The sequence below is a fragment of the Mirounga angustirostris genome, unplaced genomic scaffold (assembly GCF_029215605.1).
Source record: "Mirounga angustirostris isolate CCGP_5_RB_7025 unplaced genomic scaffold, mMirAng1.0.hap1 SCAF_7, whole genome shotgun sequence".
Taxonomy (NCBI): Eukaryota; Metazoa; Chordata; class Mammalia; order Carnivora; family Phocidae; genus Mirounga; species Mirounga angustirostris.
Window position 1 is genome coordinate 92,964,794 of NW_026991715.1, and position 26,749 is coordinate 92,991,542.

General features: G+C 51.1%; 1 protein-coding gene and 1 long non-coding RNA gene across 4 annotated transcripts in view; one reads left to right on the forward strand and one right to left on the reverse strand.

The window, feature by feature from the left end:
* Window positions 1–15,291, forward strand: part of LOC135365412 (uncharacterized) — a 32,407-nt gene extending 17,116 nt beyond the window's left edge. The window contains exons 2-3 of one of the 2 annotated variants that reach the window (XR_010413216.1): window positions 13,484–14,071; window positions 15,135–15,291. This is a non-coding gene — a long non-coding RNA (uncharacterized LOC135365412). Of the gene's footprint in view, window positions 1–13,483 lie in introns of both variants that reach the window. The other variant, XR_010413215.1, reaches the window with a different exon arrangement.
* ERGIC1 (endoplasmic reticulum-golgi intermediate compartment 1) overlaps window positions 1–26,749 on the reverse strand; it is a 104,324-nt gene that overhangs the window by 66,507 nt on the left and 11,068 nt on the right. The window contains exon 1 of one of the 2 annotated variants that reach the window (XM_064596561.1): window positions 10,904–10,922. The exons of the other annotated variant lie outside the window; for it this stretch is intronic. Coding sequence (XP_064452631.1) covers window positions 10,904–10,905 — 2 coding nt within the window. The 5' untranslated portion in view covers window positions 10,906–10,922. Of the gene's footprint in view, window positions 1–10,903; window positions 10,923–26,749 lie in introns of those variants that run through there. 2 annotated transcript variants of the gene reach the window in all.

A 26,749-nucleotide genomic window follows, 5' to 3' on the forward strand; every position in this document is an offset into this window, starting at 1 on the left:
AAGCTGGGACGTGCACCCACACGAAGGTACTGTGCCAGGCTGGGAAGCAGTGGTGTGCTTTAGAAAGCGAGGCCTGGCTCACAAATTAAAAGATGAAATTTTTCAGACAATCCCATGGAAAAATACATAAGGAAAGGGGTCAAAGTGCCCTCCTTGCTGACCATTTTCATTTGGGCACATCTCCGTACTTTTCAGTTGTTTCATAATAAACAAGTTATAAATTAAAAAATAAAGACAGGTAGGGTCTTTAGGAGAACTGTCCCTATCTGTACATTACCTGCCCTCCCTTCCTCCCTCCCACCCACCTCATGGCCCCACCAACACTCTTTGTTCCAGAGAGGCCCATTCTGTCCCAGCTCCGTTCATTTACATGCACTGTGCCCTCTGTTTGCATCACCTCTTCTCTCTCCTCCTCCACCAGCTCATTCTTTCTGTCATGATTGAGTACCTATTGTATACCAAACACTTCCAGGTGCTAGGAATACAACAGTGGTCAGACACAAAACTCCCTGCCTTTGCCTAGCTTACATCCTAGTAGAAGAGACAAATAATAAATGAACTAATATGTCAATGCCGATATTATGAAGAAAAATAAACCAAGCTAGGAGACAAAGTATAATATAAGTGCTGTTTTAGATGGGGTGGGGGGGATGGCTATCAGAGAAGCCCCATCTAACAAAGTGACATGCAAATGGAGATCTGAATGAAGTCAGATAGCAGCCACGTGGATATCCAGGGAAGAACAATCCAGGCTGAACTGAGAGCAAGTGCAAAGGCCCTGAGGCAGGAAGCATATTTGGCAGGCTCCTGGAACAGTAAGGAGGCTGACATAGCTGGAGTGGGAGGAGACGTCAGAGGACCCAGTAATTCTTTCTTTCTTTTTTTTTTTTTTAAAGATTTTATTTGACGGAGAGAGACACAGCGAGAGAAGGAACACAAGCAGGGGGGAGCGGGAGAGGGAGAAGTAGGCTTCCCGCCGAGCAGGGAGCCCGATGCGGGACTCGTTCCCAGGACCCTGAGATCATGACCTGAGCCGAAGGCAGAAGCTTAACAGTTGAGCCACCCAGGCGTCCCAACCCAGTAATTCTTTAAAACTCAGCTCACACATCCCTTTCTTTGAGAATCCATCTCTAATTATCCCCAGGCTGGCTGAGGCACCACCTTCTGGGCTGCCCACAGTCCCTGAGCTTCACTCTGTCATCATAAGGCCCATGGTGTGTTGTTACTACACATGTGTGAACTGTAATCATGAATGAACGGCGCAACCCACTCCATCTCATTAATACTATTTGTGTTTTCCCCTAGAAGTTGTGAACTCGCCCAGGGCAGGAACTGGCCTTACGCATCTTGGGTTCCCTAGCACCTGGCACTGCACTCTTCAGTAGGGGGCATGCATCATCTTTAAGTAACAAGAGGCCCACTGGGCCACAGAAGACTGGGTCTTTCGCAGGCAAAGAGCTCACCTGAGATGTGCAGGTGAATACCCTTTGAAAGCCATGGGCTTCCTAACCACCCACCAGCAATGAGACTTCATAAGGGAGGCCTACAGGAGGCAGGGGTGAGTGACAGAGGGAAGGAGGGGAAGGAGACCTCCTCCCCACCCCATACTGTCAACATCTGCCTCATCCCTGCTTTCCTCAACAGTCCACAGCTTATCTAAGCCTTTGCTTTAAGGAAAGCCCACATGGGAAAATAAAAATATAAAACCACTAGGGAGTGACTATTCATAGATAGAAAATACCCTTTCCCTCTGAAAAAGATTCTAGGAAACATCAAGTTTCCCAAATGACTTAGTGGGCCCAGGCACGGATCACCTACTGCTCACATCACCAAATGAGAGACAACCAGGCATCATGCATCTCTGTAGGTAGTACACTCCCAAGTAGAAAAATGCCTACTGGGGCGCCTGGGTGGTTCAGTTGGTAAGCGTCTGCCTTCGGCTCAGGTCATGATCCCAGGGTCCAGGGATAGAGCCCCGCATCGGGCTCCCTGTTCCATGGAAAGCCTGCTTCTCCCTCTCCCACTCCCCCTGCTTGTGTTCCCTCTCTTGCTGTGTCTCTCTCTGTCAAATAAATAAATAAAATCTTAAAAAAAAAAGAAAAGAAAAGTGCCTACTGAGGCCAGGTAGATACTAAAAATGAGAGAAGTCGGCAGGCTTGGGGCCTGTGGCAAATTGAAGGGGCCAAAGCCCAGCTTAAGGGAGCAGACACCGGAAACTAATATTACACTGTATGTTAACTAACTGGAATTTAAATAACAACTTGAAACTATAAAAAATTAAATAAAATTTAAAAAATGAAGGGAGCAGAAAGCCCCCAGCTTGGCCCTTGGCTGAAACAAGGAGCCCTGGAGTGGCCAAAAATCAGGAAAAAAAAAAACAACCCAAAAAACAGAAATCTTGGGTCCTATGTGAAATCACTAATTTAAAAATGATGGCAATGAGTTTTTTTGGTTTTGTTTTGTTTTTTAAATAAAACAATAATAGTTCTGTGGCTCAGATTTGGCCTGGGGACAATCAAATTTGTGAGCTTGGGCTTAAATATTGAGTTTTTTAAATCAGAATAAGCAGTACAACTATGAAGATGGGAGAGGGCAAAGAGATCTAAATGTTCTAGCGCTAGAAGGGAACTGAGATCACGGAGTCCCCGTTTGGCCAAGAAGGTTCGTCTCTGGGATCAATTCCAGGCTGCCCAGCTATGAAGGCTGAGAAGGATTAGCAGTGTCTGCCAAGGCAATGGGGACACTAGTGACAAGCTTCCTGGGTATTTGGCAAGGCTAATTTAGTCCAGATCCATTTTAAAGGCAGAAAAACTGAGGTCCCATGTGGGAACTATGTGTGCGTCCCAGCAGAGCTATTCCCACCACACCCAGATGCCCCCAAAATCTTTAGGCTTTTGGAATGGTTATCTACCAAAGACTCATCTTAGAGACAAGTCATCTTTAAACTGACAAAGCAAATCAATAAGAAAATTAGATTTTTACAGTGATTCATTTTGCCCATGGTTTCCTAGGGACGGAAAATTTCTAAACCACGAAGGGGGTCTGAGCCCTGACAGAACCACGTGAGGATGCTGTGCATGGCACACACACTGTTCTGGTCAAGGGTCTTGAGCTGGCCGAGGGGCCTGGCACCAGAGGGAGCCTGGGCCCACTGGAGGGCCACAGCCTGCCTTCAGCTCCCTCCCACTCAGTGTGAGTCAGGGCTCTTGACTTCAGTGTGCTGGTGGCAGAGTCTTCAGTTTTACTTGGCTCCTGAGCAAAATGTACTTTTCCAAAGGCCATTGATTCAACTAAGCCTGAATTTTGCAATGCCTGGCAAGCGCCAGGCCAGCCTCCTCTGAGCACATGCTGTCCCAGGGAATGGGACCAAAGAATGTGGTTATCACCTCCCCTTACCTTCTCCTTCCTTCTCCCCAGATGGGAGCATCAGTCCATCCCCTGGCAGAGTCCACCGGCATGCCTGACATCCCTCTGGCCTCCCTTGGTTACCCAATTGCACCATTCCCTCCCTCTGGCTCTCCACACCATGCATGCTCCTGGATTCAATGTCAAACCCACCTGACAGCAGGCCTGGACGAACACCTGGAAAAGACTAGCCCGCAGATAATCTAGCCAGGGCAGCCCCCACCTCCTGCACAGCCACACACTTCCCCTTTACATCCCTGATGGGGCATGTGGGAAGAACACAGGTCAAGGGGCAGGCTGGTGGCAGCCCAAGCAATAACGAGTACCTTGTGTACCTGTCTGCTTTTTAAAAATAGACTGTTATTTACAGCAGTTTTAGACTTCACAGCAAAGCTGAGTGGAAGGTAGAGATTTCCCATACAACCCCTGCTCCCCACACACGCAGGCTCCCCCAGAACCAGCATCTCCCCCCACCCCCAGAGCAGGACCCTTGTTACGATGGATGAACCTGCAGTGACACATCATTATCGCCCAGAGTCCACAGTCTAGCCTACATCAGGGGTCACTCTTGGTGTGGTGGTGTTGTACAGAACATGGGATTGGACACATGTATAATGACATTTTTATAGTTTACGTGGATAATGACATCATTACAGTTTCATACCGACTAGTTTCACTGCCCTGAAAATCCTGTTTTCTGCCTATTCTTTCCTCCCCCCTTGGCAATGATCTCTTTACTCTCTCCAGAATGTGTTTACCTTTTCCAGAATGTCCTATGGTTGGAGTTATACAGTAGGCAGCCTTTTCAGATTGGCTTCTTTCACTTAGTAATATGCATTTAAGGTTCCTCTGTGGCTTCTCGTGGCTTAGTAATTCAGCTCTTTCCAGCACCGAGCAAATCTCAGTGTCTGGATGTCAAAGTGTACCTGGTTTTTCAAACCCCGAGGTGTGGATCGGCAGGGCGAGGGGCACAACTGTCTCATGCACTAGCTGCATGCCTCTGGACAAACTTTTCTCTGAACTCCCAGTGTTTGTCATTTGTAAACTGGGGATAGAAATGCCGATAACCTCATGGAGTGAGGATTGCATGTGGAAGCGCATGCTGGGCGCTGATTACAGTTCACAGCACGGAGCAAGCACGTGACAGACGTTAGCTGCAACTGTCACCATCACGGGCACTGTGGCTGTCACTAGCATTCATGGGCTTACTCCTGCCTTCTCTGCAGAGCAGCACGGAGCGAAGTGGAGACAGCCTGGGCTTTGGGCTCACAAAGACAACCTGGGCTGGAGTTCAAATCCTGACTGTGCTCAGGCAACTGGCTAGACCTCTCTGTGCCTCAGTTTACTCATCTGTAAAGTGGGGCTGGGGTGGGGATTACAACCCCCTCCTAGGGCGAGGAGAGCAGTAAGTGGAATGCAGAAAGAGCCCTTGGGACCAAAGAGGCACCCACAAAAGCTTAGCTCCCAGCTATGACGGAGAGGTCCTCAGCGTTTCCTATGAACGGCCCTGCTGAGCACACCATGCAGGCAAGGTAAACAGTGGGCGCATTTGAGGATGGGGTTGAAAACTTGCTGGTTAGTACCAGGGCCAGGAAGGGTGTCTACAAAGCCAAATGAGTGTGAGCAAAAACGAGTGCTGTCCTTCCTAGCCAGTCCCCAGGGGATGTCAGCCCAGAGCGGCCCAGGAGCTCCTCTGCAGCCAACTAAGGCCTGGCTAGCCGTCTCCTGAGCGTCAGATGACAGCAGAGGGCTGCAACACAGAGGCAGGGACCAAGGGCAGCTTGCGGTTGTGGAACTAGGGACACGGGGAAAAGTTACAGGACACCACCAATCACACAGCTCAAATGTGCCCACCGAGTTCCACGGAACTGCTGGGCCTGAATAGGAACTCGGGTGTTCTCCCACGAAACCATCTTGGCCTTTCACCCAAACAGGACCCGCCAACCTGGGAGGCCCCCTGCCCCACCTGTACCCAGAATGGACGGTGGTGTGTCACACCCTGCCATTCAGTGCCAGTGACCCCAGGAGGGTAGCACTGTCAGGATCCCCACTTTCCAGATGAGGAAGGTTAAGGCGGTCCAAGGTGGCATTGCGAGGGAGCCTTGGAGCTGGGACTCCAACTTTTGACTTTCAGATTCCCCACAGCTGGGCGTCAAGCCTGGAGTTGGCAGAGACTCCACTCAAAGGCCTCCCTGTGGATGGTTTTCCACCCCTCTGCATCGGCATTGTGGCCCACTCACTCACTCAGCATCTGTCCCACGGGTATCACTAGCATTGATTCTGTTCTGGATGCTGGGCTAGGTCCCTGAGATACAACATGTGCCAAACAAAGGTAGGCCCTGCCTGCCTGGAGCTAAAGTCAAGAAAACCTCCATAACAAATGTGTAGTCAGAGAAGGTGAGCGGCCAGAAGGAATGGCTTGCACGCTTTCTGCCTTCTGAGGAATTGAGGCTGGCGAGTATATAGGTCATGGTGGGTCTGGAGAGGGCCTTTCTGGCTGGGAGTCCCAGCTCTGCCACTTGCTAGCTGTAGCCTTGGGGAAGTTACTTCAATGCCAGGTGCCTCAGTTTCCCAGTCTGTCAAACAGTGCCCATCTCACTGGGTTGCTCTGAGAGAGTCCATGTGTTAGAACGTGGGAAGTGCTTACTTGGCATGGTGCCTGGCCCCATGAATGAGTGCTCACCACCCTACCCGTCACTGGCTGGAGGGTGTGAGATACAGAGCACCACAAGCATTTTCTTCTCCTCAAAGGAGAACCTTGTTCTCCCCAACAAGTCCCTCTGAGAACTGCCTTGGCAGGGGTGGCACCAGTGGGCCCAGAAAATCAGGTCCGAAAGAGGGGCACGCAAGCTCCCCATAGGTCCAAGATGAGACAGACACAGGGGCCTCAGGGACCCCCAGGTGAGAGCTGCTTCACACAGGTGGAAGTGTCTTCCCTGCACACCCACCTCCCACACCCCAGACTTCCAACCCCTTTGCTCTCTTCCTGCTTCTCCCCAACTGGCCTTTCCTTCTGGACTCCGCTCCAACTCTCTGGACCTCAGTAGCACAGAGCTGAGGTTCCCAATTCCAGAAAGACCTGGAACACTAGAAGAATAAGTTTAGTCTGGGCTCAGTAATGAAAAAAAAAAAGCACAAACACACACAAATTAAGGATCCATTAAGAATTCACACACAGGCAATAAAAATCTAACACACACACAGGAAGGATCAATAGCATACTCAGGAGAGCAGTTATACTGGGATGGCTGTCGGGATGCATCAAAGATGGAAATCTGAAGAGAAAAGGAATATGGCAGCCTAAGTTTGTTTCTTACATTGGGGGGGGTGGATTAATCTCTATGCTATATGTCTAAAATATTCTATGAAGAATTTTTAAGAAGCTTAAAAGTACCAAAAAGTAATCAGACACTACAAAACAGAAAAGAATGAATTGAAGATACATGCCAAGTGGGTAAGTCCTACGGACGTCACACTGAATGAAAGTAGACCCCCACACGTCACATATAATTCCATTTACGTGCCATGAGGAAGAGGCAAAACTAACCAGTGATGAGGGAAGTCAGAAGAAGGGCCCCCTCTTGGTGGGGGGAGTACTGACTCGGAAGGGGCACAAGGGAGCCTTCTGAGGTACTGGGAAGGTTCTGGGTCCTGGTCTGGGGGTAGTCCTGTGGCTGTGTGTATGCAACGAGCCATCAAACCATATGCTCAAGATGAGAGCATTTTACAGTGAGCTATGCTATACCTCAACTTAAAAATTAATTTAAAATTTTAAAAGAAAAAATATCTAACCAGGGGCACCTGGGTGGCTCAGTTGGTTAAGCAACTGCCTTCGGCTCAGGTCATGATCCTGGAGTCCCGGGATCGAGTCCCGCATCGGGCTCCCTGCTCAGCAGGGAGTCTGCTTCTCCCTCTGACCCTCACGATCTCTCTATCTCATTCTCTCTGTCTCAAATAAATAAATAAAATCTTAAAAAAAAAAAATATCTAACCATTGGCCAGGTTTGGAAACCTTTTGCACCGGCTCAGGATAATCAAGAGGCTGTTTTTGAATTTCTTTCTCTATCAGCTTGACATGTGATTCCCTCATTGTGTATCTATTGACATCTCCTCTGGGAACAATCTCGAGCGAGGTGTAATGGCAGATACACAGGGGAAGGGTTCCATGTCCCAGGGACATGTACAAAAGTCAGGCTGACCGAGAGGCGAATCCTGGCTCTGCCCTTACTTGCAGTGTGCCCTGGGCTAGGTGATGCCCTCTCTTGAGATCTGGTGACCTAAGGCGCAAAATGTGGTCAAGATTAAAGACGACAGTGTTCACTACTGTGCCTCACACATATCAGGTGACCCCTCCCCCATAATGGGACCCATTAGTATGGTTCATGCTTTAACCATCCAGAGCAATGTTTTACCACCTGTATGTTACGGCTGATTTGTGTGTTGAAAAATCAATTTAGTGGATTGCAGCCAGCATTAAAAAAATTAGATTACAACAGAATAGAAACTACCTGTTTGCATTGCCTATAATAAAAGGAAGCGTTGTTCTATTGAGTTCCTATACATTATACACTGGGCTAAAATACACAATGCAGTTCTTACAGAGGGTGAATGCCAAAAGCATTTAAAAGCCCTGTTCCACTGAACGCTACACAGCCCCGTGACAAGGCAGGTACCAGCTCGGGGCAACAAAGCCCAGTTCTTAGAACTGTGCAGGAACAATAGTGCACTAGGAGAATAATTCCACTACCTCCAGGAAGCCACGTTTCTTTTTTTAAGGTTCCAAGTGCCCCGAAGTTGAAGGGAGATCGGGTACAGCTGCCTAGAGGAAGCAGCTTCGGGCCTATGACGTACACAGTCAGGCCTGAGCGCCTGGGCTTGAAGAAGGGGGTGGGCCAGACCCCAGAAGGCCTGACAATGTGGCCAGCTGTGCCCCTCGGGAAGGAGCCAGGTGGCTCTGGGGCAGCTTCACAGCGGTCCTGAATAAGACAGTTGTAGGTGGAACCCAGACTGGGGTTGTGACAAACAGCAGGAATCCCCTGGAGAGGGAGTTACTCCTGTTCCACTTCTCTCTCAAGTCTCTTGGATGAGTTTATTTTTTTTTATTTTTTAAAGATTTTATTTATTTATTTATTTATTTGAGAGAAAGAGAGAGAGCACAAGCAGGGGGAACGGCAGGCAGAGGGAGAAGCAGGCTTCCAGCTGAGCAGGGAGCCCCATGTGGGGCTCGATCCCAGGACCCTGGGATCACGATCTGAGCCGAAGGCAGACACTTAACCGACTGAGCCACCCAGGTGCCCCTCTTGAACAAGTTTAGAAGTCTCATTTAAGTAGGTCTTTTAACACCTAATAATCTCACTTTTTGATAAAGAGAAGAGCAGGCCTTGGAACCTTCTATCAGCAAGGGCCGTGATGAAGAACTTTCTTGACCCTGCTTTGATTTTATGGATACCTTGGATTCACAGTGGGTGACATTGGTTTTCCATTTCACAGGGATGAGGTAACATATTTTTCAAAAAACTCTCTATTCAAGTTTTTTACAGTAGGTCCATTTTAAAAAAAAGTTTATGAAGTTTATAAGAGTAAAGGCAAAGGTAGATATGGCAGAGCGTAAAAGTGGCCCAGGAGTGGTTGCGGTTTGGCAAACGCTGCTAAGGACTCCCTGAACCTGAGGCCAGGGAGTCCCACCTCAGCTCTGCACATCCTGACAGCAGTGAGTGTCATCAAAGGACATGCTCCCTGCTAAGAGGTGACAGAGCTCAAGAGGAGAGAAATGGACCCGTTTTAGGAAGGGCATTGCCAAGGCCACCGGCCAACCAACCGTGGAGAATTCTTCATGGAAACATGGAACCAGGATTTTACCATTGTCAGGCGTGCTTTCAAACTCCCGTCACCATCAACAGGCCTTTCCGCAAACACACCCTCGCTTGCGTGGTCCTGACGCCACAGTGAAGCCTCCGCTTACATTTTCCTCTCCTGCACTTCACCCTTCCCCTTCAGCTCATGCCATCCTTCTAAGCTTTTCATTTCCAGATCATTTCAATCTCACGGAGGACTGGCACAAATAGTACAGAAAGTTCCCTCTACACCCTTCACCCAGCTTCCCCCAATGGGAACACCTTCCAGAACCCTAGACCACCACAGAAAAATTCTCAAAACAGGAAATGAACTTTGGAACAAGACGTTCGAGTACATCGCAAACCATCAGGATTTCACCCGTTTTTCCGGCCTCAGATCCAATCCAGGGCCCCACCTGGCTGCTGTGTCCTCGCGGCCTGCTCCACTATGTGGCAGCTGCAGGTCCTCCCTCATCAGTCACAACTGTGACACTTCTGAAGAGTGTGTCAGGGATTTTGTAGAACCTCTCTCAAATGAGGTTTGTCTGATGTTCTCCGGTGCCTTCAGCCAGGCTGTGCATTTCTGGGAAGAATCCCACCACGATGCAGCCCCTTGCCAATGTTCGGCGTCAGGGCGCGTGATGTCCATGTCTTATGGCCAGCAATGTTGGGCTTGAGCACTTGGCTAAGGCGGGATCTGCCAGGGGTCCCTGCTGTAAGGAACTGTGTTCCCCTCTGTGATGACAAAATATGTGGGGGAAATACGCTGAGCCTATCTAAATATTTTATTTCTGCTAAAGCTTTTACCCACTAATTTTAGCACGCAGATTTTAACTGTACCAATTATTGCCATGGTGTTCCTTTTTTTTTTTTTTTTTTAATGTATTTTGAGAGAGAGCACACAAGCAGAGGGAAAGGGAGAGAGAGAATCTTCAGCAGACTCTACCCTCAGTGTGGAGCCCAACGAGAGGTTTGATCCCACAACTATGAGATCGTGACCTGAGCCGAAATCAAGAATCAGACGCTTACCCACCCAGGCACCCCATATTACCATGGTGTTTTAATGGTGATTTTCAAATTCTGTCATTTCTTCTACATTCATTAATTGGAATACCTGTGCCTTTTTTTTTTTTTTTTTTTTTGGTTTTAAAAATACAAGTCCTCGGCAGAAATTTACAAACTTTCTAGTGGCCAAGCTGGCCTTGAGATAAACCATCTCTTCCTACTTATCTGCTGATAAACAGTCCACTGCACCCTAACACCTTTCCTATTTTTTTCTCTTTTCTTCTTTCCTTCCCTCACCTCATCCTGCCTTCCCCATCACCTTGATTTTAAGAGCTGCTGAGCACCAGGCTAGCCCAGCAGTGCCAAAACAGCTCTGCTGTGTACAGAGTTTAAACTAGGCTGGTAATTCACACCTGGGCCTCACACTTGCTCTGTGTCTCAATCCTAAGAAACTATTATGTGCCAGGCACTAAATATACTCTCATCTTTACACCAACTTTAGTACGTCAGTAGGATGCTTCCCATTTTACAGATCAGTGGGCCGAGGCTGATCCATTTAGCCAACACCTATTTAGGGTTCCCAGTGCCAGCCTCCACTACTGGTGCTGGGGACGTGGGGGTGAACACCATAGGCAAGGCCTGTGCACTGAGGAACTTACATTTCCACGGAGAGGACAGACACATTTTTTGATCAGCAAAAAGGGGATGTGATTGTTTTGAAGTGTGCCAAGAACAACGAAGCAGCATCCACAATGATCCAATAGAATGTGACGGGGGACACTTCCAGCCGAGTGGTCAGGGCAGGTCCCTCCAAGCAGAGACCTGAGGGGAGGGAAGGAGCGAAGGCTCTGAGGCAGAGGGTGAAGGCAGCTTGGTTAAGGAGCCGCAGTGGCCACCAGGGCTTGAAGCCCAGGGAGGGGAAGGTGGCCTAGGACGAGGTCATCAGGGGTGGGGGTGGGGGATGGATCACACAGGGCCCTGCAGGCTGGGGAGAGGACTCTGGACTCTTCTCCACGGTGGATCTGAAGCACAGTACCGAGTGCCCAGGAGGGCGGACCAGGTTTCACCCAGAGTGACCCCGGCGGTCAACAACAGAGCCAGGCTCCAGCCGAGGCTGGCCTAGTCCACGTCCGCCCCAGCCAGGCCCCTTCCTCCTCCACACAGCACCGGCCCAGGCCGTTGGGCCGAGCTCCAAACACCGTGGGACTCAGGGTCTGGCTTTGGAATATGTTTTTGTGCTCATAAAGAAACACAGGTGTGGCTAATGCCCTGGACTTCTCCCTCACACGAGATCACTCTGCGTCTCCTGCTCCGGAAAGACTGGAGGCTGGGACCCATGCTCGGCACCAGCCCAAGGCCTGCTCCCCCCGAGGCGCCTGCAGGCCTCGATTCCGCCACACACACCTCAGAGCCCCCCTTCCCAGTACTGAGATCTGCATGCGCTCCTTCCACTTTTTCATCTAGCAAGCTCACGGTCACACCGTATGGTGCTGTAGTGAAGGGCACAGACTTGGGAGCCAGAGTGCCGGGGTTCAAATTCTGGCTCTGCCACTGGCCGGATGACCCTGGGCAAGTGAGCTCCTGAGGGCCGCGCAGGGGCGGCTGTGAGGATGGAATGAGTTCATCGGCTCGAGAAGGCAGAGTGGCGTGGGTGCCCTGAGAATGCTGCTCTGGCGTTGCTTATCACCCTGATCACACCCCCCCACCCCTGCCCTCCTCTGCCCCCACTCCCCCCACCCCACCCACCATGGGAGGATTGAGCCTTATATACTCGGGAGCTCACGGGCTCACCTGTCCCTCCCCTCCCTGGCTTGGGGCCTGGCACTGAATAAACGCTGTTTGTTGAAAGAATGAATAAATAACGAACAAACATGTATGAGTATCGGATGGGTAAATATACATCAAAGGTAAGATTAAAAGCTTATAATTATTCAGGACAAATACTTTCAACAGAAGTGCCTCTGGCAGAGTCGTGTGATTAAGACAAGGCCTGTAGGCACGAGGGGGGGCGGATAAAAAGCAACAGAGATAACCCGGCCAACATATAATCAAGAACCCCAAAGAACAGACTTTGGAATTTGGAGTAGAGAAACCTGGCTTCCCAATCCTGGAGCCACCACCTACTGGCTGTGCTGTGGCCTCGGCAAGGCCACCCTGGGCAGATGGGCAGGCTGCCCCCCGCACAGGTCACCTGACTGGGGCAGACAGCAAGGGCCGGACACGAGCCCCCACTCAGCTGAAGGAGGTGTGGGGGCTGCACAGGGCTCCCGGAACCCCGAAGAAGGGACGTTTTCTAAGCGGCTCCCACAGAGGTGGCAGAGAAGTGACCCAAAGCTCTGAGCAGCCCAGACCAGCTCCCTGAGCCTCAGTTCTAGCCCGCAAAGTGGGGCCAATGACCGCAGCTACGCCTCTCCTATAGGCGGGCGGATGGTGCTGTTGGCACCACGATACTTAACGTTCACCCCTTTTATGCCCAGCGCTTACAGCAATGCCTGGCACAGGGTAGGCACTCGGTGCATCTGCCCAGTGAATTACTGGGCTAGCGTCGTCAACCGGCACCTCCCCTGGCCTTCCCCGACAGGCAGCCTGTAAGTCAGGTCCTGCTGTGGGCTCAGAGGCAGGCGGGACCTTGAACTGTAGTAAACTCTCACACCCTTCAGTCTAGGAGAAAACAGAAAACAGAAAGGGCATAGGGTGGGGGTGGTAATTTGGGGCCAGAATGCAGCCTTTTTCAGTCAGCTGGAAAAAGCGATAAGGAGGCATCCGTGGGAACCATGGGAATTGGGGGTGGGGGAGGAACGGGCCCCATTCACACAGAGCACGAAGGTTATGGCCCCAGCGGAATGTGGGCTGGGTGTGGGGCTGGGCCTGGGAGCAAAGTTCCTGAATGACCGGCTGGCCGGGCAGGGGCCTCAGTCCCCTCTTGGGAACCTGAACAGCCAAGAGCAGTGTTTCATCAAAACAGGAAAAATCATAGAGGAAAAATGCACATGTAAGGGGACTGGTATTTACAGGGAACAGTCTTGCCTCCACCCAAGGTCTGAAAGGATGGACTGGGGGAGGGGACACGGGGGGGGGGGATGCAGCGGGGCAGAGCCCTCCCCAGGAAGGCCACCTGCTGTGCACCTGGGCCAGAGGGATCCTGGGTGTCTGAAGGGGAGCCTGGGCCAGGTAGTGTATGAAGAAGGCAACGTGAACCTCAGAAGTCATGCCCTCATAGCATGTTCCTCCAACCACAGGCCTCGTGGGCTACCTACAGAGCTTCCGACTGGACGTGACCCATCCACAGAGCTTCAGGATCACAGGGGGCCCGCCCTGCTGTTACCTACAGGGCAGGGGAGCTCGGACTTTGGCTCAAAACACAGGTAGGAGCCTCGGGATGTGGGGCAGGTCCCTCACAAATGCTTAACCCTGTTTTCTTTCTTTGGACAACAGGGCACTCTCACCCCTGTCCGCGGAGCGCTGGGAAGGTTAACTGAGATTATGAACTTGGACCTGCTGGGTATGCCAAAAGGCTCTAAATAAAAAGCCTTTTCCTGGGTTCACGGGAGCAGCCAACCTTATAATCCTCGTGGACACATGGTAGCCGGCGATTCATCAAAGGCTCCTCCGTCCTCCCCCAAGCTTCTGGGACACACAACCCTGGTGTCTCTAACTTTCCTGCATATCAACACAAGGATTCTGGCCTTGAGGACCCCAGCTGAGTGGCTCCTCCAATGGGAGATTCAAGAAGGCCCTGGGCTATGTGATGGTACAGAGCACCACCCCCCTGACCTGAACGCTGCAGAAGGACCTTAACCGGCTCCGCTCCTCCCCTTCAGTCCAGGGTGAGCTTTTCACGAAGATCTTAAACTCCTTCATAGGTCGAAGGTGTCTTAGGATAAAGGATAGATTCCTAACCATGCCCTACGAGGCCCTCATGGCCTGCCTCAGCTGATACCTCCAGCCCAGCTCTCCTCGGCCCTACTTCCACCTGCCACAGCATCCTCTCTGCCTCCAGCCTGTGCCCAGGCTGCGCCTTTCACCTGGTCCTACATCCCTTTCAACCCTAGGCATCTTTCAAAGAGCCGCTCAGTCACTGCAGTGAGGTTTCCTTGATCCCTAGAAGACTCAGGTCCTAGAGCCCTCTGTGTTCTCCTACGCAGCCCTCATATCAGCTGAGAACTACAAATTTAATTGGGTGTTTGACTTCACTGTTGAAACCAAAGACTCCATGATGGCAGGGGCTACATCCCTCTTGTTCACCACTGGACCTCTAGTGCTGAGTGCAATGACCAGCATGAATATGTGAAAATAAACGAGAGAATGAATGAATAAATGAATGGTCAAACAAACAGCCTTGGGGGATGAAAAGTGAAAAGGGAAGTAAAGCCGGAAGCAGATGGGGAGACCTAGATTTGATTATTCCTACTCTAGGAACTCTAGTGGAAGGTGGAAGACAAGAACATGGGGAGGAAGCCGAGTCATGTGTAAGAGGGCAGGGTTGCCTTGGTTGCTGGGGGTACACAGGACCCCAGGAGGAGGGGGTCATTGACCTGGGGGCCATGGAGGAGCACTTGCTGATAATTCACGTCCGTGATCTCATTCTGCCTCACGCAATACTGAGGTGGGGTGCTATTATTAGTCCATTGTTACAGATGAGGAAACTGAGTCCCAGGGGGATGAAGGACCTGCCTGAGGTCCCACAGCTGAGAGGGGGTGGGGCCAGGGAAGTGACTGTTCACACAAGGCAGTGAGTTCTAGATGTAAGCGGGAAAAGTCTCTTACGCAGGGCATCTCTGCAAAAAAGTGAAACAAATTTATTAGCATCTCCCTGAAACTGCTGGAACAGAAATGCTTACACTTGTAGTAAGTCAGCGTGGTAAGCGAGAATGAATTGGATTGTTCCAGGCTTATCAACAGAGAACCTACTCTAGCCAAGTCCAATGCCAAACGTCTCACCTGCATCAGCCCCTGCGATCCTCAGAATGGCCCCGTGAAGCTGCTGGCACTAGCATTGGGCCCATTTTGCAGATGAAGACATGAAGCTGAAAGAAGTTCCTGTTACTCCTACTTTAAAATGTCTAAAACATCTAGAGTATTCTCTTCTCTATATTATTTTAATGAACTTCAAATACGTCAACATGTTCTTAATATCTACGAGTGGCCTTGGGGCCCCAATGCTATTTTCCAAAAAGCTTTTCAACTCCCCGACTGTGAATTCGCTGCGGTGGGGTTTTCAGGGGCCCCAACCCTTGGCCACAATTCCAATGCTGCCTGTATGCCTGCAGTGTGCTTTAGGCATTTCATATGCATGAATTCAGTCTCAGGTTGGCCTCCATGAGAGTGTGAATAATGAGCAGTCATCCCATCAGAGAGAACACTCACTCGACATCCCTGGGAAATATACGAACCCATGCCAATAGGCTTTCAGTTCCCCTTCATCCATGCCCTAGGGAGTTCTTACATTCACTTGATCCCTTTTTTTGTCCTAAACACTGCCCTTCCTCAAGAACCTGCTATGGCTCCCCACTGCCTGATGCAAAAATGTGCAGACCCTGGGCCAGGTCCACAAACTGTTGTTACCCCCACTCTTTCTGACACCACTCTCCCTGCCTCCCAATCTGTTATCAGGCTGCAGAGCCCCTCGGCTAGAATGCCATCCCTTGCCCTTCACTGATCGACCCTGGCTCATCTTTCAAGTGTCCCTCCTCCAGGAAGCCCCCAAATTCACTCCCCACTTGTGCATGTTCTGCCATCTGCTTCTTTTCTGGTCAAGCATTATCACCTACGTGGCCTCCACTCCTCTCCAGCCTGTGTGTGAACAGACCCCACCTTCCCAACAGGACTCCGCTTCTTATGAGCAGCGCTAAGTTCTGCCCGCCTGGGCTAGCACTCCAGTCTTGTCTGAGCCTCTCCAGTCTGGCTGCTAACCCAGCTTCACCATCAGTCCAGCCAGCCTCTCACAGAAACGACACACGGCCCACCCCCAGGGACATGGTGGCGGGGGGAGGTCACTGATAAGGCACCTGCCTTTTCTCTGGCCTCAAGTACCGTCAAGTTGCCTCCTGCCAACAGGCCACGAACTAAGTCACAGGTCCATTGTCCTTTTTTTTTAATTGAATAGGATGTGACTTACAATTTAATAAGTGACATTTGATTAGTTGAAGGTCAACATTTTCCAAACATCAAGTCCATGTGGAAAATATGAATCAAAGCAGCTTCTTGGCAGAGAGACTAAACACCACAAGAGCCAGCAGAGGCTTGCCTGGCCCTGCCGGGCCGCACCATACCCCACCTCTACAGCAGAGCCCTGCAGGCTGCCACACCACGAATCGAACTTGGCTCCCCTGCTCAAACCCATCCTCACTGCGCTGAGGGTCAAGGGCACGCTCATCATGCCCCAGATGCATCCTCCGGTTCGCTGTGTGCTGACACTTCACTCCTGACCCTGCCTCTGCGCAGGACTGGACCCCTCGTCCTGGCATCCACCTGGCTCCGCTCATCACTAAGGTCTCGGGGGTGACACCGTGGGGAGGCCCTCCTCCAGCCCTGCAGAAAGTTCGATCAGAATCCCCAGAGTTCCCTGGATGTTCTCGCTCAGAAAACTCTTGCTCGGGCGCCTGGGTGGCTCAGTTGGTTGGGCGACTGCCTTCGGCTCAGGTCATGATCCTGGAGTCCCGGGATCGAGTTCCGCATCGGGCTCCCTGCTCGGCAGGGAGTCTGCTTCTCCCTCTGACCCTCCCCCCTCTCATGTACTCTCTCTCATTCTCTCACTCTCAAATAAATAAATAAAATCTTTAAAAAAAAAAAAAAAGAAAACTCTTGCTCATTTAATTGTCCATCTTCCCCATCGGAACAGAAGCTCCATGAGAGTAGGTACCACGTCGGTGGCGTTTAGCTTCAAACCCCAGCTCCAGCACAGAGGGTGGCACACAGCAGGTGCTCAACAGATAACAACAGTTCATGAATGAGTGAACAAAGGAGCAAACAAGGTGCTAGCAGGGACAGAGACCATCTCACCGCAAGTGCTGAGCGGAACAGTTGGCCCAGCCAAGCTGCCAGCCAAGGGGTGTGGGGGCCTATCCAGGGACATGTTCCCTGGATCCAGATCAGGTACAAGAGGCAGGTGAGTGTGCTTCCTCTCCTGTCCCCACTGCCCTCCTGGAAACCAGCAACCCCATCCCGGCCCAGCCCAGTGGTGTTCAGAGAACACCACTCGGCGGACAGCATCGGGGAGTAGGGTGACCTGTAATACTTGATGCATTATACATACAGATAGCATTTTTGTTTCTTTCTTTTCTTCCTTCTTTTCTTTTCTTTTTTTAAGATTTATTTATTTATTTGAGAGAGACAGTATCCAAGCAGACTCTTGCTGAGCGCAGAGCCCAACATGGGGCTGGATCTCATGACCCCATGAGATCAGGACCGGAGCCAAAACCAAGAGTCAGACGCTCAACCGGCTGAGCCACCCAGGCGCCCCTTTTGTTTCTTAAACTGCTTTTATAACAAATCTCATATGGAATAATAACAACAAATGTGTATTCACTGGACCCTAAGAGTGCTACACGCTGCTTCTAGAATTTTCACATTACTAGAAGTTCACTATTGCTCTCCCCACCTCACAGCTGAGGAAATTGAATCAATCCCAGAAAGGTGCCATGATTGGCCAGACTGAGCAAACAACAGGGCCAGAGCCTGAAGTTCCTGCTTGGGGTTCCACTCTCCTGATCATTACAGTGCCCCCAGAGACGGTGTTTAAAATACAGAGGCCAGGGCCCTGATGCCCCACATCACAAACTCCAGGTGGGGCCGTGGGAATCTGCATTTGAACCAGCAAATTGCCCTTAGCCAGCCGGGCAGACTGTAACCCCCTGGGCCTCAATATGCCCATCTGTGAAATGGGCAACTCCTTCCCTACAGGGCTGCTATGGGGGACCAAGTGAGGGAAATGCTTCGAATGTGTTCTAAAGCCAGCGGAGAGGTCCCTGGCAGGAGGTTCCCCTGAGAAAGCAGCAGACCCAGGAGTCACTCACAAGTCACTGACCTCTGTGGGTCCAGCTCACTTGCTAGACATTCCTACATATCATAGCTCCTGTGCAATATCTTTCCCTCAACAAGAGCTCATGGCAAACCAGTTAAGCCTGGTGAGAGGGCAGACACCAAGTCCACATCCCACGTCCCCACACTTGGGAGCCCTACACTGTGACACCAGCTGGGGCAATGATGACTACCCCGGGCCTTCGGCAAAGACGTGAACACATTTTCACACACGTACACACTCACACACATGCTACACTCACACACACATATAAGTACACACAGGCGCTTTCCTGACAAACAGGGGTGGCTCTCCCCAGAGCTCCTCTCCGTCGGCCAAACCCGCATACCCTCTCTTCTCTGGGCTGCCAATATGCTCATGTAAAGATTCCAAAATGGCAGTTCCAACGCTGCCACCCACAGGGCCAGAGGCCGATGTGGTAGCCTGTATCAAGGTTCAAATACCTATGCAAACTCAAAAATAATCCCAGCCATATGTACTGGGCCCTTCCAATGGCTGGGTGCCATGCTGGACAACTTCCCATCATTATGTCATTGAAGTGCTCCTGTCCCCAGGAAGAAGGTCCCGCCCCTATCCCCACGGATGATGTGGGTAAGGCGCTGAGAAATCAGAGAGCCTGCAAGCAGCAGAGCTGTCATTCAAACACAGCTGGGATTCGAACTCTGCTCACTTACTATTCGACACATTTTTTTAGTGTGCCCAGTACTGTCCTAGGCCTAGGGGACCCAGCAGTGACCAAGGCAGAGCAAGGCACTGGCAGCCTGGTGGGAGACTCAGAGACCAAGCTCTTAACCCTGGTCTCTGCTGTATCCCAAAGGCCACTGGCTCCTTCCAAGGGAGACCTCCCTGCCTGGGTCCTTGGTGTCCACTGTGGGCCTGAGGCCCACAGGAAGACCCTGTGAGGTGGTAGATGACATTGGCCAGCAGAAACCAGGTCCTGCAAGCTAATCTACCGACACAGGGTACCTGGGCAGAATGCACCAGCGTTTTGAAAAATTAAAAGCTACCTCTGGGCCTCACTCTTCTCCACTCTACTCCTTCCCCATGGAGTGTCCTTAATAGAATCTTTAAGCATTCTGTTCAAAATGGAGTCATGAGACATTCAAAACTGCCCCCCCTCCAGCAATGATGACAATACACCTGATTCTTTGGCAATTTTCTTTTAGCAGGAATAGACTCAATTATACTAGTCTCTGTTTGGGATTTCCAGACACAGGCTGATCTCTCCAAGAACATTTCCAGACCATCTCTTAAAGAAGATGTTAGACAAATCTCCTATTTGGGGATGGGATTATTAGCCACTGACATGTAGAATGCTTACCATGTGTCAGGGCACACATATGAACAACCCACTATTCTCATTTTGCAAATGAGGAAAGTGAGGCACAGAGAGGTTTAGTAACTTGCCCAAAGTCACAGAGCTGGCAAGTGGAACACTTGGGCCCAGGCAGTCTTTGACAGGAATCTGGACTCCTAACCTCCATTAGGTCAAACAAACTTGGCTTCTTTACAAAAGTGTCTTCACATTTCAGAGAGGTTCGCAGGATGCCTGAGGCCCCTAACCCAACTCACCTACCTCCCTGCCTGGCCCATGCACCTCCTCACCCGCTTATGGTCCCAGGGCTCTGCCCAGCCCAGCTCAGCCTGTGGCCTGTTTCCTCTCAGACCTGCCTGTGCCCAGAAGCTGGCCTATTAAGAACTAGGATGCAGGTCTCATAAATGAAGGGGAGACAGCTGGGGACCAGGCAACAGGGAGTGGGGGAGCATGTGGCCACTCCTTAGTGATAGCTACGTCTGCCACCTGGCCAGGGAGCCCAGAGAGCCCCATTTTTCAGGAGGCAATGGTAATCGATTTTTATGTGAAATCTAACTTGAAAGTGCTGGCATTTAATTCAATTTGCTTAAAAGAATGTGAGGATGAAATAATATCTGTGATGGGAGCAGAATTCAACCCCCAGTGCTACCGGTTTAGTCTCTGCATTAGCAGATCAAGCCTGTCAGGAAGTTTCATAAATAGGGGAAGGAAAGTAGAGGGGCCATGACGCAGAACTGGGACCTCCTCTGCTCCAGGAGCTGTGCGAGGTTCTCTCCTTAACTCGACTCAGCAACCCTAGGGTTGGTGGTGGTGGCGGGCCGGGGGGCGGGGTGTGTGTGTGTCAGGATTCATGTCCCCATTTGTAGACCAGAAAAACCGATGCAGAGAGGTGAGGTGAGCTGGCCAAGGACGCAGCACGGGTGGATGCGCCAGGACCCAAAGCCCAGCTGTCCCAGGTACAGCACGCAACAGCAGCTCTAGAAGACGCCTGGGTCCTGGGTGGCTGACTCGTCATGCTCCAGTGAGCGCAGGGCAGGCGGCGGCCAGTATGGCCCCAACCAACTGCCAGGGGCCTGACCCAGGGCGCGGTGGAGATGGGTGGGTGAACCCTCTCATAGCTCCTTTGACTCAGGGTTAGCTCAGCTCTGACAAACCACTTGGCTTTGAGTGTGACCCAGTTTTATAGCTTGAGCAACCAAAGTGGAGTTGGGGAAAGTCAGGCAGGTCTGAGAGCGAAACCGGCCCCGTACCACCTGGCTTGGGGGGTGAACTTGGGTGGAACCCCTCAGCTCTCAGAACCTCGGGTCCCCCCTTCCCAGCTCCAAAAACTAGTGACTGGCTCCATCCATCTTGAGGCCCTCCCAGCTCCCATATTTATGGGTTCTAATAAGCCCAGAACCTTAACACGCACCAACACTGGGGCACATCGCTCTACCTCAATTGCCTCCACCTGCAAAATGGGGAAGTAAAAGCCCCCACCGCATGGGTTCGTTGTGAGAAGTGAGTAAGATGACATATTTGCAGCATGTAGCACTGGGCCCAATGCCCAGGAGACGCTCAATAAACATTTACTTCCACTATCACCCCCACCCCCCAACTGTCTAGCACCTGCAACTTCTCACTTCCCTCCTTCCAGAAATATCTGACTGCAGAGAACAGCTTTAGGTCTAGTTCTCTGTACCAGGGACCCAGAGGGGTCAAAACCCACAGCTCTGTCATTGGGAAGGATCTGAGCACCTAACTAGCACTCACCAAGCAAGATGCAAAATGCCTCCCTCAACAAACTAAACAAGGATGGCGTTTGAGTTCAGGAAAGCCGTGCTCCTGAGGTCCCTTGCCAGCTGCACGAACCCTCTGAACCTCAGTGTCCTCATCTACAGAGAAAACAATCATCCCCAGACCACACTTCATCTCCTAAGGGCTTTCTAAACTCTTAAGTCCCACGAACACTTTCATGATCATTGTTAATTAAGTTAACTCAGATTTGTGCTCAGCTGTAGGATTACATTTGAATCATAACGGTAAAGACTTCAGACCTCAGGCTTTTCCCAGCCTACCTGACCCTAAGAATCACTGAGGACACTGAAAATGTAGAATCCTAGGCCCATCCTGGACCAGACAGAGCCGTGGGGCGGTGGGTGAATGTGGTGGGACACAGGGCCCAGGTGATTAGAGAAACCTGCCCATTCCAGATTGAACAAAATTGCTCAACTGAAACTGAAAAATGGGCAAGCTGAGCTTCCAAGGTCAGGTATCTAACAGAAGGCATCACTTTCTGGAGGTCAGAAAGTCGTGAGTTTAGGGGCTGGCTCTGTTACTTTGCTAGTTGTATGAGTTTGGGACCAGCCCTCAACCGCTCTGAGCCTATTTGTTCAAAATGGGAACAGTTAGGCCTAACCCTTAGGCTGGGGTGAGCGTGGAATGTCAGGTGTCCTCTCCTTCCCAACTTCCCGACCTCAGATTCTGGGGGCTATTGTGCCATCTCAAGCAAGTGAAGTTAGTGAGGAGGGGGGGGCGGGTACCTGGTGGCGTCCCATTTGGACAGGCAGCCAGCCGCCCATTCCCACTTTGGGCAGGGCCTGAGTAATGTCTGATTTCCCAAGTCCTCAGGACAAAGTCAGTAGGAAACATTTTCCATTCTCACTGCTCGAGAAATAAATCCTTTCAGATGTACTTACACCCTTGGGAGAAAACTAGAAACATTTCCAAACACAGAGATATGGCAACAAAGCACCTAATCTCGGTGGAGTTGGAGCTCTCTGCCAGGTGCTGGGGGGAGGGGGTCTCCCCTTGTTTGGGGTTCTGAGCTGCTTCGTGGAAGGTGTGAGGTGAGGAGAGCATGGGTCCCGCATCCCCAGGCTGGGGATCTGACTGCAGCTGGACTGGCCTCTTCCTCTCTGTCTCTCGCCTTCCTTCATTGGATAAGTATTTTCTGAGCACCTGCTGCGTGCTGACACTGGCTTCAGCACCAGGACCCAGTGATGGGCAAAGAGATTTGGTCCCTGCTCTCAAGAGCTTAGACTCCATCACACAGAATGTTAAATGGCAAAAGCCACACCGCAGCTGTGCTGAGTGATCTGAAGGCCGTGCCCAGGTCTGATGAAAAGGTTCATTCAGCCAGGGAAGGGGTGAGGGGAGACCCAAATCAGACTGCAGAGGCAGTCTGGGAGGATCTTTCTGGAGGAAGAGTACCAGATGGCCGTGCTGATCCAGTTATTTCCTCTGCCACAAACTCTTTACCACCCCATCCGCTTTTCCTGCCTTCTCAGTCCGTATTACAATGAAAAATAACCTTTTACGCCATGGTTTGCTCCCCATTGTCAGCCCATATTTATCCCCCACTAGCCTGGAAGCATCATGAAGGTAAAGACAAAGTCAGTCTTGTTTTCCCTGGAATCCTCCCCAGTAAATCTTTTTTTTTTGTTTTTTTTTTTTAAGAATTTTTATTTATTTATTTGACACAGAGAGAGAGCACAAGCAGGGGGAGCGGCAGAGGGAGAAGCAGGCTCCCCGCTGAGCCAGGAGCCCGATGCAGGGCTCCATCCCAGGACCCTGGGACCATGACCTGAGCCGAAGGCAGTCACTTACCCGACTGAGCCACCCAGGCGCCCCCTCCCCAATAAATCTTTAAATGAATGGTGAATGAATGAATGAATGAATGAACGAACCCCACTTCCCTGGGCCTCCACCTCCTCACCTCCACTATGGGAATAACAATACCTTTTGGCCAGCTGCCTGGGACTCCCGGGGCACACTGCCTGTTTTCAGTGGGCGGGGCTTGGTGCTGCCTGAGGAGGTGGGACATGGTGGGGGTAGGGGAATTAGGAGAGGAAGCTGACACCTTGACTCCGTGAACAGATCACTGGAGGACTCGGCCCCAGTCCAAAGGATAAAACAATGTCAAAAACGCATGAATGGATAAAGAAGATGTGGTCCATATATACAATGGAATATTACTCAGCCATCAGAAAGGATGAAGACCCAACTTTTACATGAACATGGATGGAACTGGAGGAGATTATGCTAAGTGAAATAAGTCAAGCAGAGAAAGTCAATTATCATATGGTTTCACTTATTTGTGGAACATAAGGAATAGCATGGAGGACATTAGGAGAAGGAAGGGAAAAATGAAGTGGGGGGGAATTGGAGGGGGAGATGAACCATGAGAGACTATGGACCTGAGAAACAAACAGGGTTCTAGAGGGGAGGGGGGAGGGGGGGATTGGTTAGCCCAGTGATGGGTACTAAGGAGGGCACGTACTGCATGGAGCACTGGGTGTTATACGAAAACAATGAATCGTGGATCACCATACCAAAAACTAATGATATATTTTATGGTGACTAACATAATAAATTTTTTAAAAAAAGGCACGACAGGGCACAGGGGGAGCCCTCCCTTGAACAGCGTGCAGCTAAACGGTCCCCCAGGTACCAGTACCAACTAATGCTGTCACCAGACACATTTATGTCACCCACTGGGCCAGTGAGTGGCTGACAAGTTCCCAAACAGGCCCAGGACCGCCTTCTGATTTTCTGCCTCCTCGAAGCAGGCCTGGGAGGCTGGCATTCCTCTGCAAACACAGCCACATGCACCAGGCAGGTGATGGGTGCCAGGGACAGAGAGATGGGAGAGCAGCATGAATACACAGGCCCGGGCCCCGTGTAGTCACACCTACAGGAGGAAGCCTTCCCCAACCAAAGACAGCAGTCAGGGACAGTGGAAGGAAGGGGCACTCAAGTCTGCTGTATGGCCCTCCGAGTGGGGGCGGGGAGGGTTGGGGGGTTGGAGAGGGTCATGTCCTGCCCTGGACCTCAGTTTCCCTTGGCCAAGTCACACTCTTAATTCCTCCCTCACAGATCAAGGTGCAAACTGTACAGTGCTAAGTGCTACGAGGTAAAGCAGTGAATCTCATCCACCCCTCCCCGCACCCAGTTTTGGATTTGTACATATCGTGTGCAAGCTGTCCCCGAAGCCAGCATTTCCCGAAGTGTGGCACCCGGGCCACCGGTGTGACCCAGGCTGATTTCAGGTAATATGCGGACCTGGTGCTTAAGTGGCTTTAGGTTGCACAGGGTGGTTAATCCCCACTGAATTCTCATTTGAACATTCTGAGAACATCAAAGAAGTCTCAGGCAGTGCTGCTCCCTCCTCGACCTCTCATCTTTCTGGCACTGGCCAATATCCATCCCCCCCACCTTTTTTTAACAGACTCAACAACAGACCCAGCTAGCTAGAACGGAACAACCCTGCAATTACTGGTATCTATTTCTGGCAGGTGATACTGCTTCGCCATTTTCAAAGATGTTATAAAGCGACCTTTCATAAATAAAAATATGGTTAAAAAAGCTGAATACTTTAAAGAAAAATGACTAATAATACATGTTGTTTAGGAATATGCCCCCAGCTTACGGAGCTGGTGCCAGAATGGTGGAAGGCTGAAAAGTACTGAGCGCGGTTACCACCTCTGCCAGCAACAGGCACATCTAAGCCCCTCCTGTTCTCCTCCTGGCACTAGGCCTGCCTGGGCCTCCTGGCCGCTCCCGCAGCTGGGTGGGAGCAGGTCCCCAGGTCAGGACAGAAGTGATGGCGCCGAATCCACACCTTCCACCGAGCCCTCCACATCCTCCCCTCTCTCCCCACTGCCAGGCCTGGGAGAGGACCCAACATACCCTCAGGGAGGACAGAGCCACAAGATGGAAGGAACCTGGGTCTCTGGGTACTTGTAAGGGGCAGAGCACCCCCAGCCACCCTGGGACTTATTACATGAGTGAGAAATGAACTTCTGTTGCATGGCATCACTGTGACTTTCAGGTGTGCTATGGAAATTCGCTGACTTAGGCTGATATAAAGGAGGCATCTCTAGTCCAATTTCCTGCCAACCTGGAATTCTGTGACAGTCTGGATTTCCTTGTTTTCTGTAAGAAATAATTACTGAGTACCGAACAGATGCCAGGCAGCCTGAAGGGCTTTACGGAGACAAGCTCAATTAGCCCTCATGACAATCCTGGGAGCCAGGCACTACAGGCTCGGCTTGCAAGGAGGCAAATGAGGCTCAGGGGTGTGAAGCATCTTGGCCAAAGTCAAACGTGTGGGAAGCAATGCAGCTGAAACTTGAAGCCAGGGCTGCTGGAGATGGACAAAGCCCTTCCCCCGCCACAATGCCATGCGCCTCTGCTGAGCACATCACCCGGGGACTGCCATGCCCTATGTGCCAGGCCCTGGGCTGGGTCCTGCAGGAGGGAGCACACGGGTGACACGGCCACAGCCTGGAGTCCTTGCGGCCAGACAGGAAGGGAGCAAGGGAGGGACGGAGCACAGAGACGGATGGAGAGAGGAGGGGCTAGCACAGTCAGGGAGAGCATCGCCACTCAGGAAGAACAGGAAAGGCTTCATGGAGAAGTGGGTGCTTAAGGCTGGCTGAGAATGCTGGGTAAGATTTCAGCTCGTGGCGACAAATAGGGAGATGCTATCTGATCCAAGTCAACAGCCACCTCCTGGATCCATGGGAATTGGCTCAGGATAGGCCCACCACCCTGTCTACTGTAGGGGGCCTAAAGGACTGTGGGACAAACCTTTAAAACACCTCTCTGCACTGGATGAAATACTCCCAGTCCTTTCAAGGTTTCTCTTACAGGCCTCACTCTCCTACAAGCCTCCTTCTCAGCTCTTCTTTCAAAGAGCCCGGGGTATAATGGAAAGAGTGTGGATGGCAGTGTCAGACTACTCCAAGCTATTATGATACCTCCTACACCCTCCACTGAGCTAGGTGGTTCCCACTGCAGTGCCCTTCCCTACAGGACGACAACTGCACAGTGAGGAAGGTGGGGAGAAAGACAGCTGATCAAGAGGGGTAATATGGGGGCAGCCTGGCCATGCTGCCGGAGCCAGCTGAAGGTGAACGCCGCTAGGGACATCATGTGGTACCCCTGACAGGATGCACTGAGAAAGGCACTCCACCCACACCCCAGTCTAATCTTAAGAAAACATCAGACAAATCCAGACTGGAGGCCATCCTTGAGGACACCTGGACAGTGCTCCTCAAGGCTGCCAAGGTCATGAAAAATAAGAAGGACTGAGGAATTGTCCCCAACCCACAGGGGATTGGGGAGACATGACCACTGTTTGCAGTGTAGGATCTTGGATCGAAC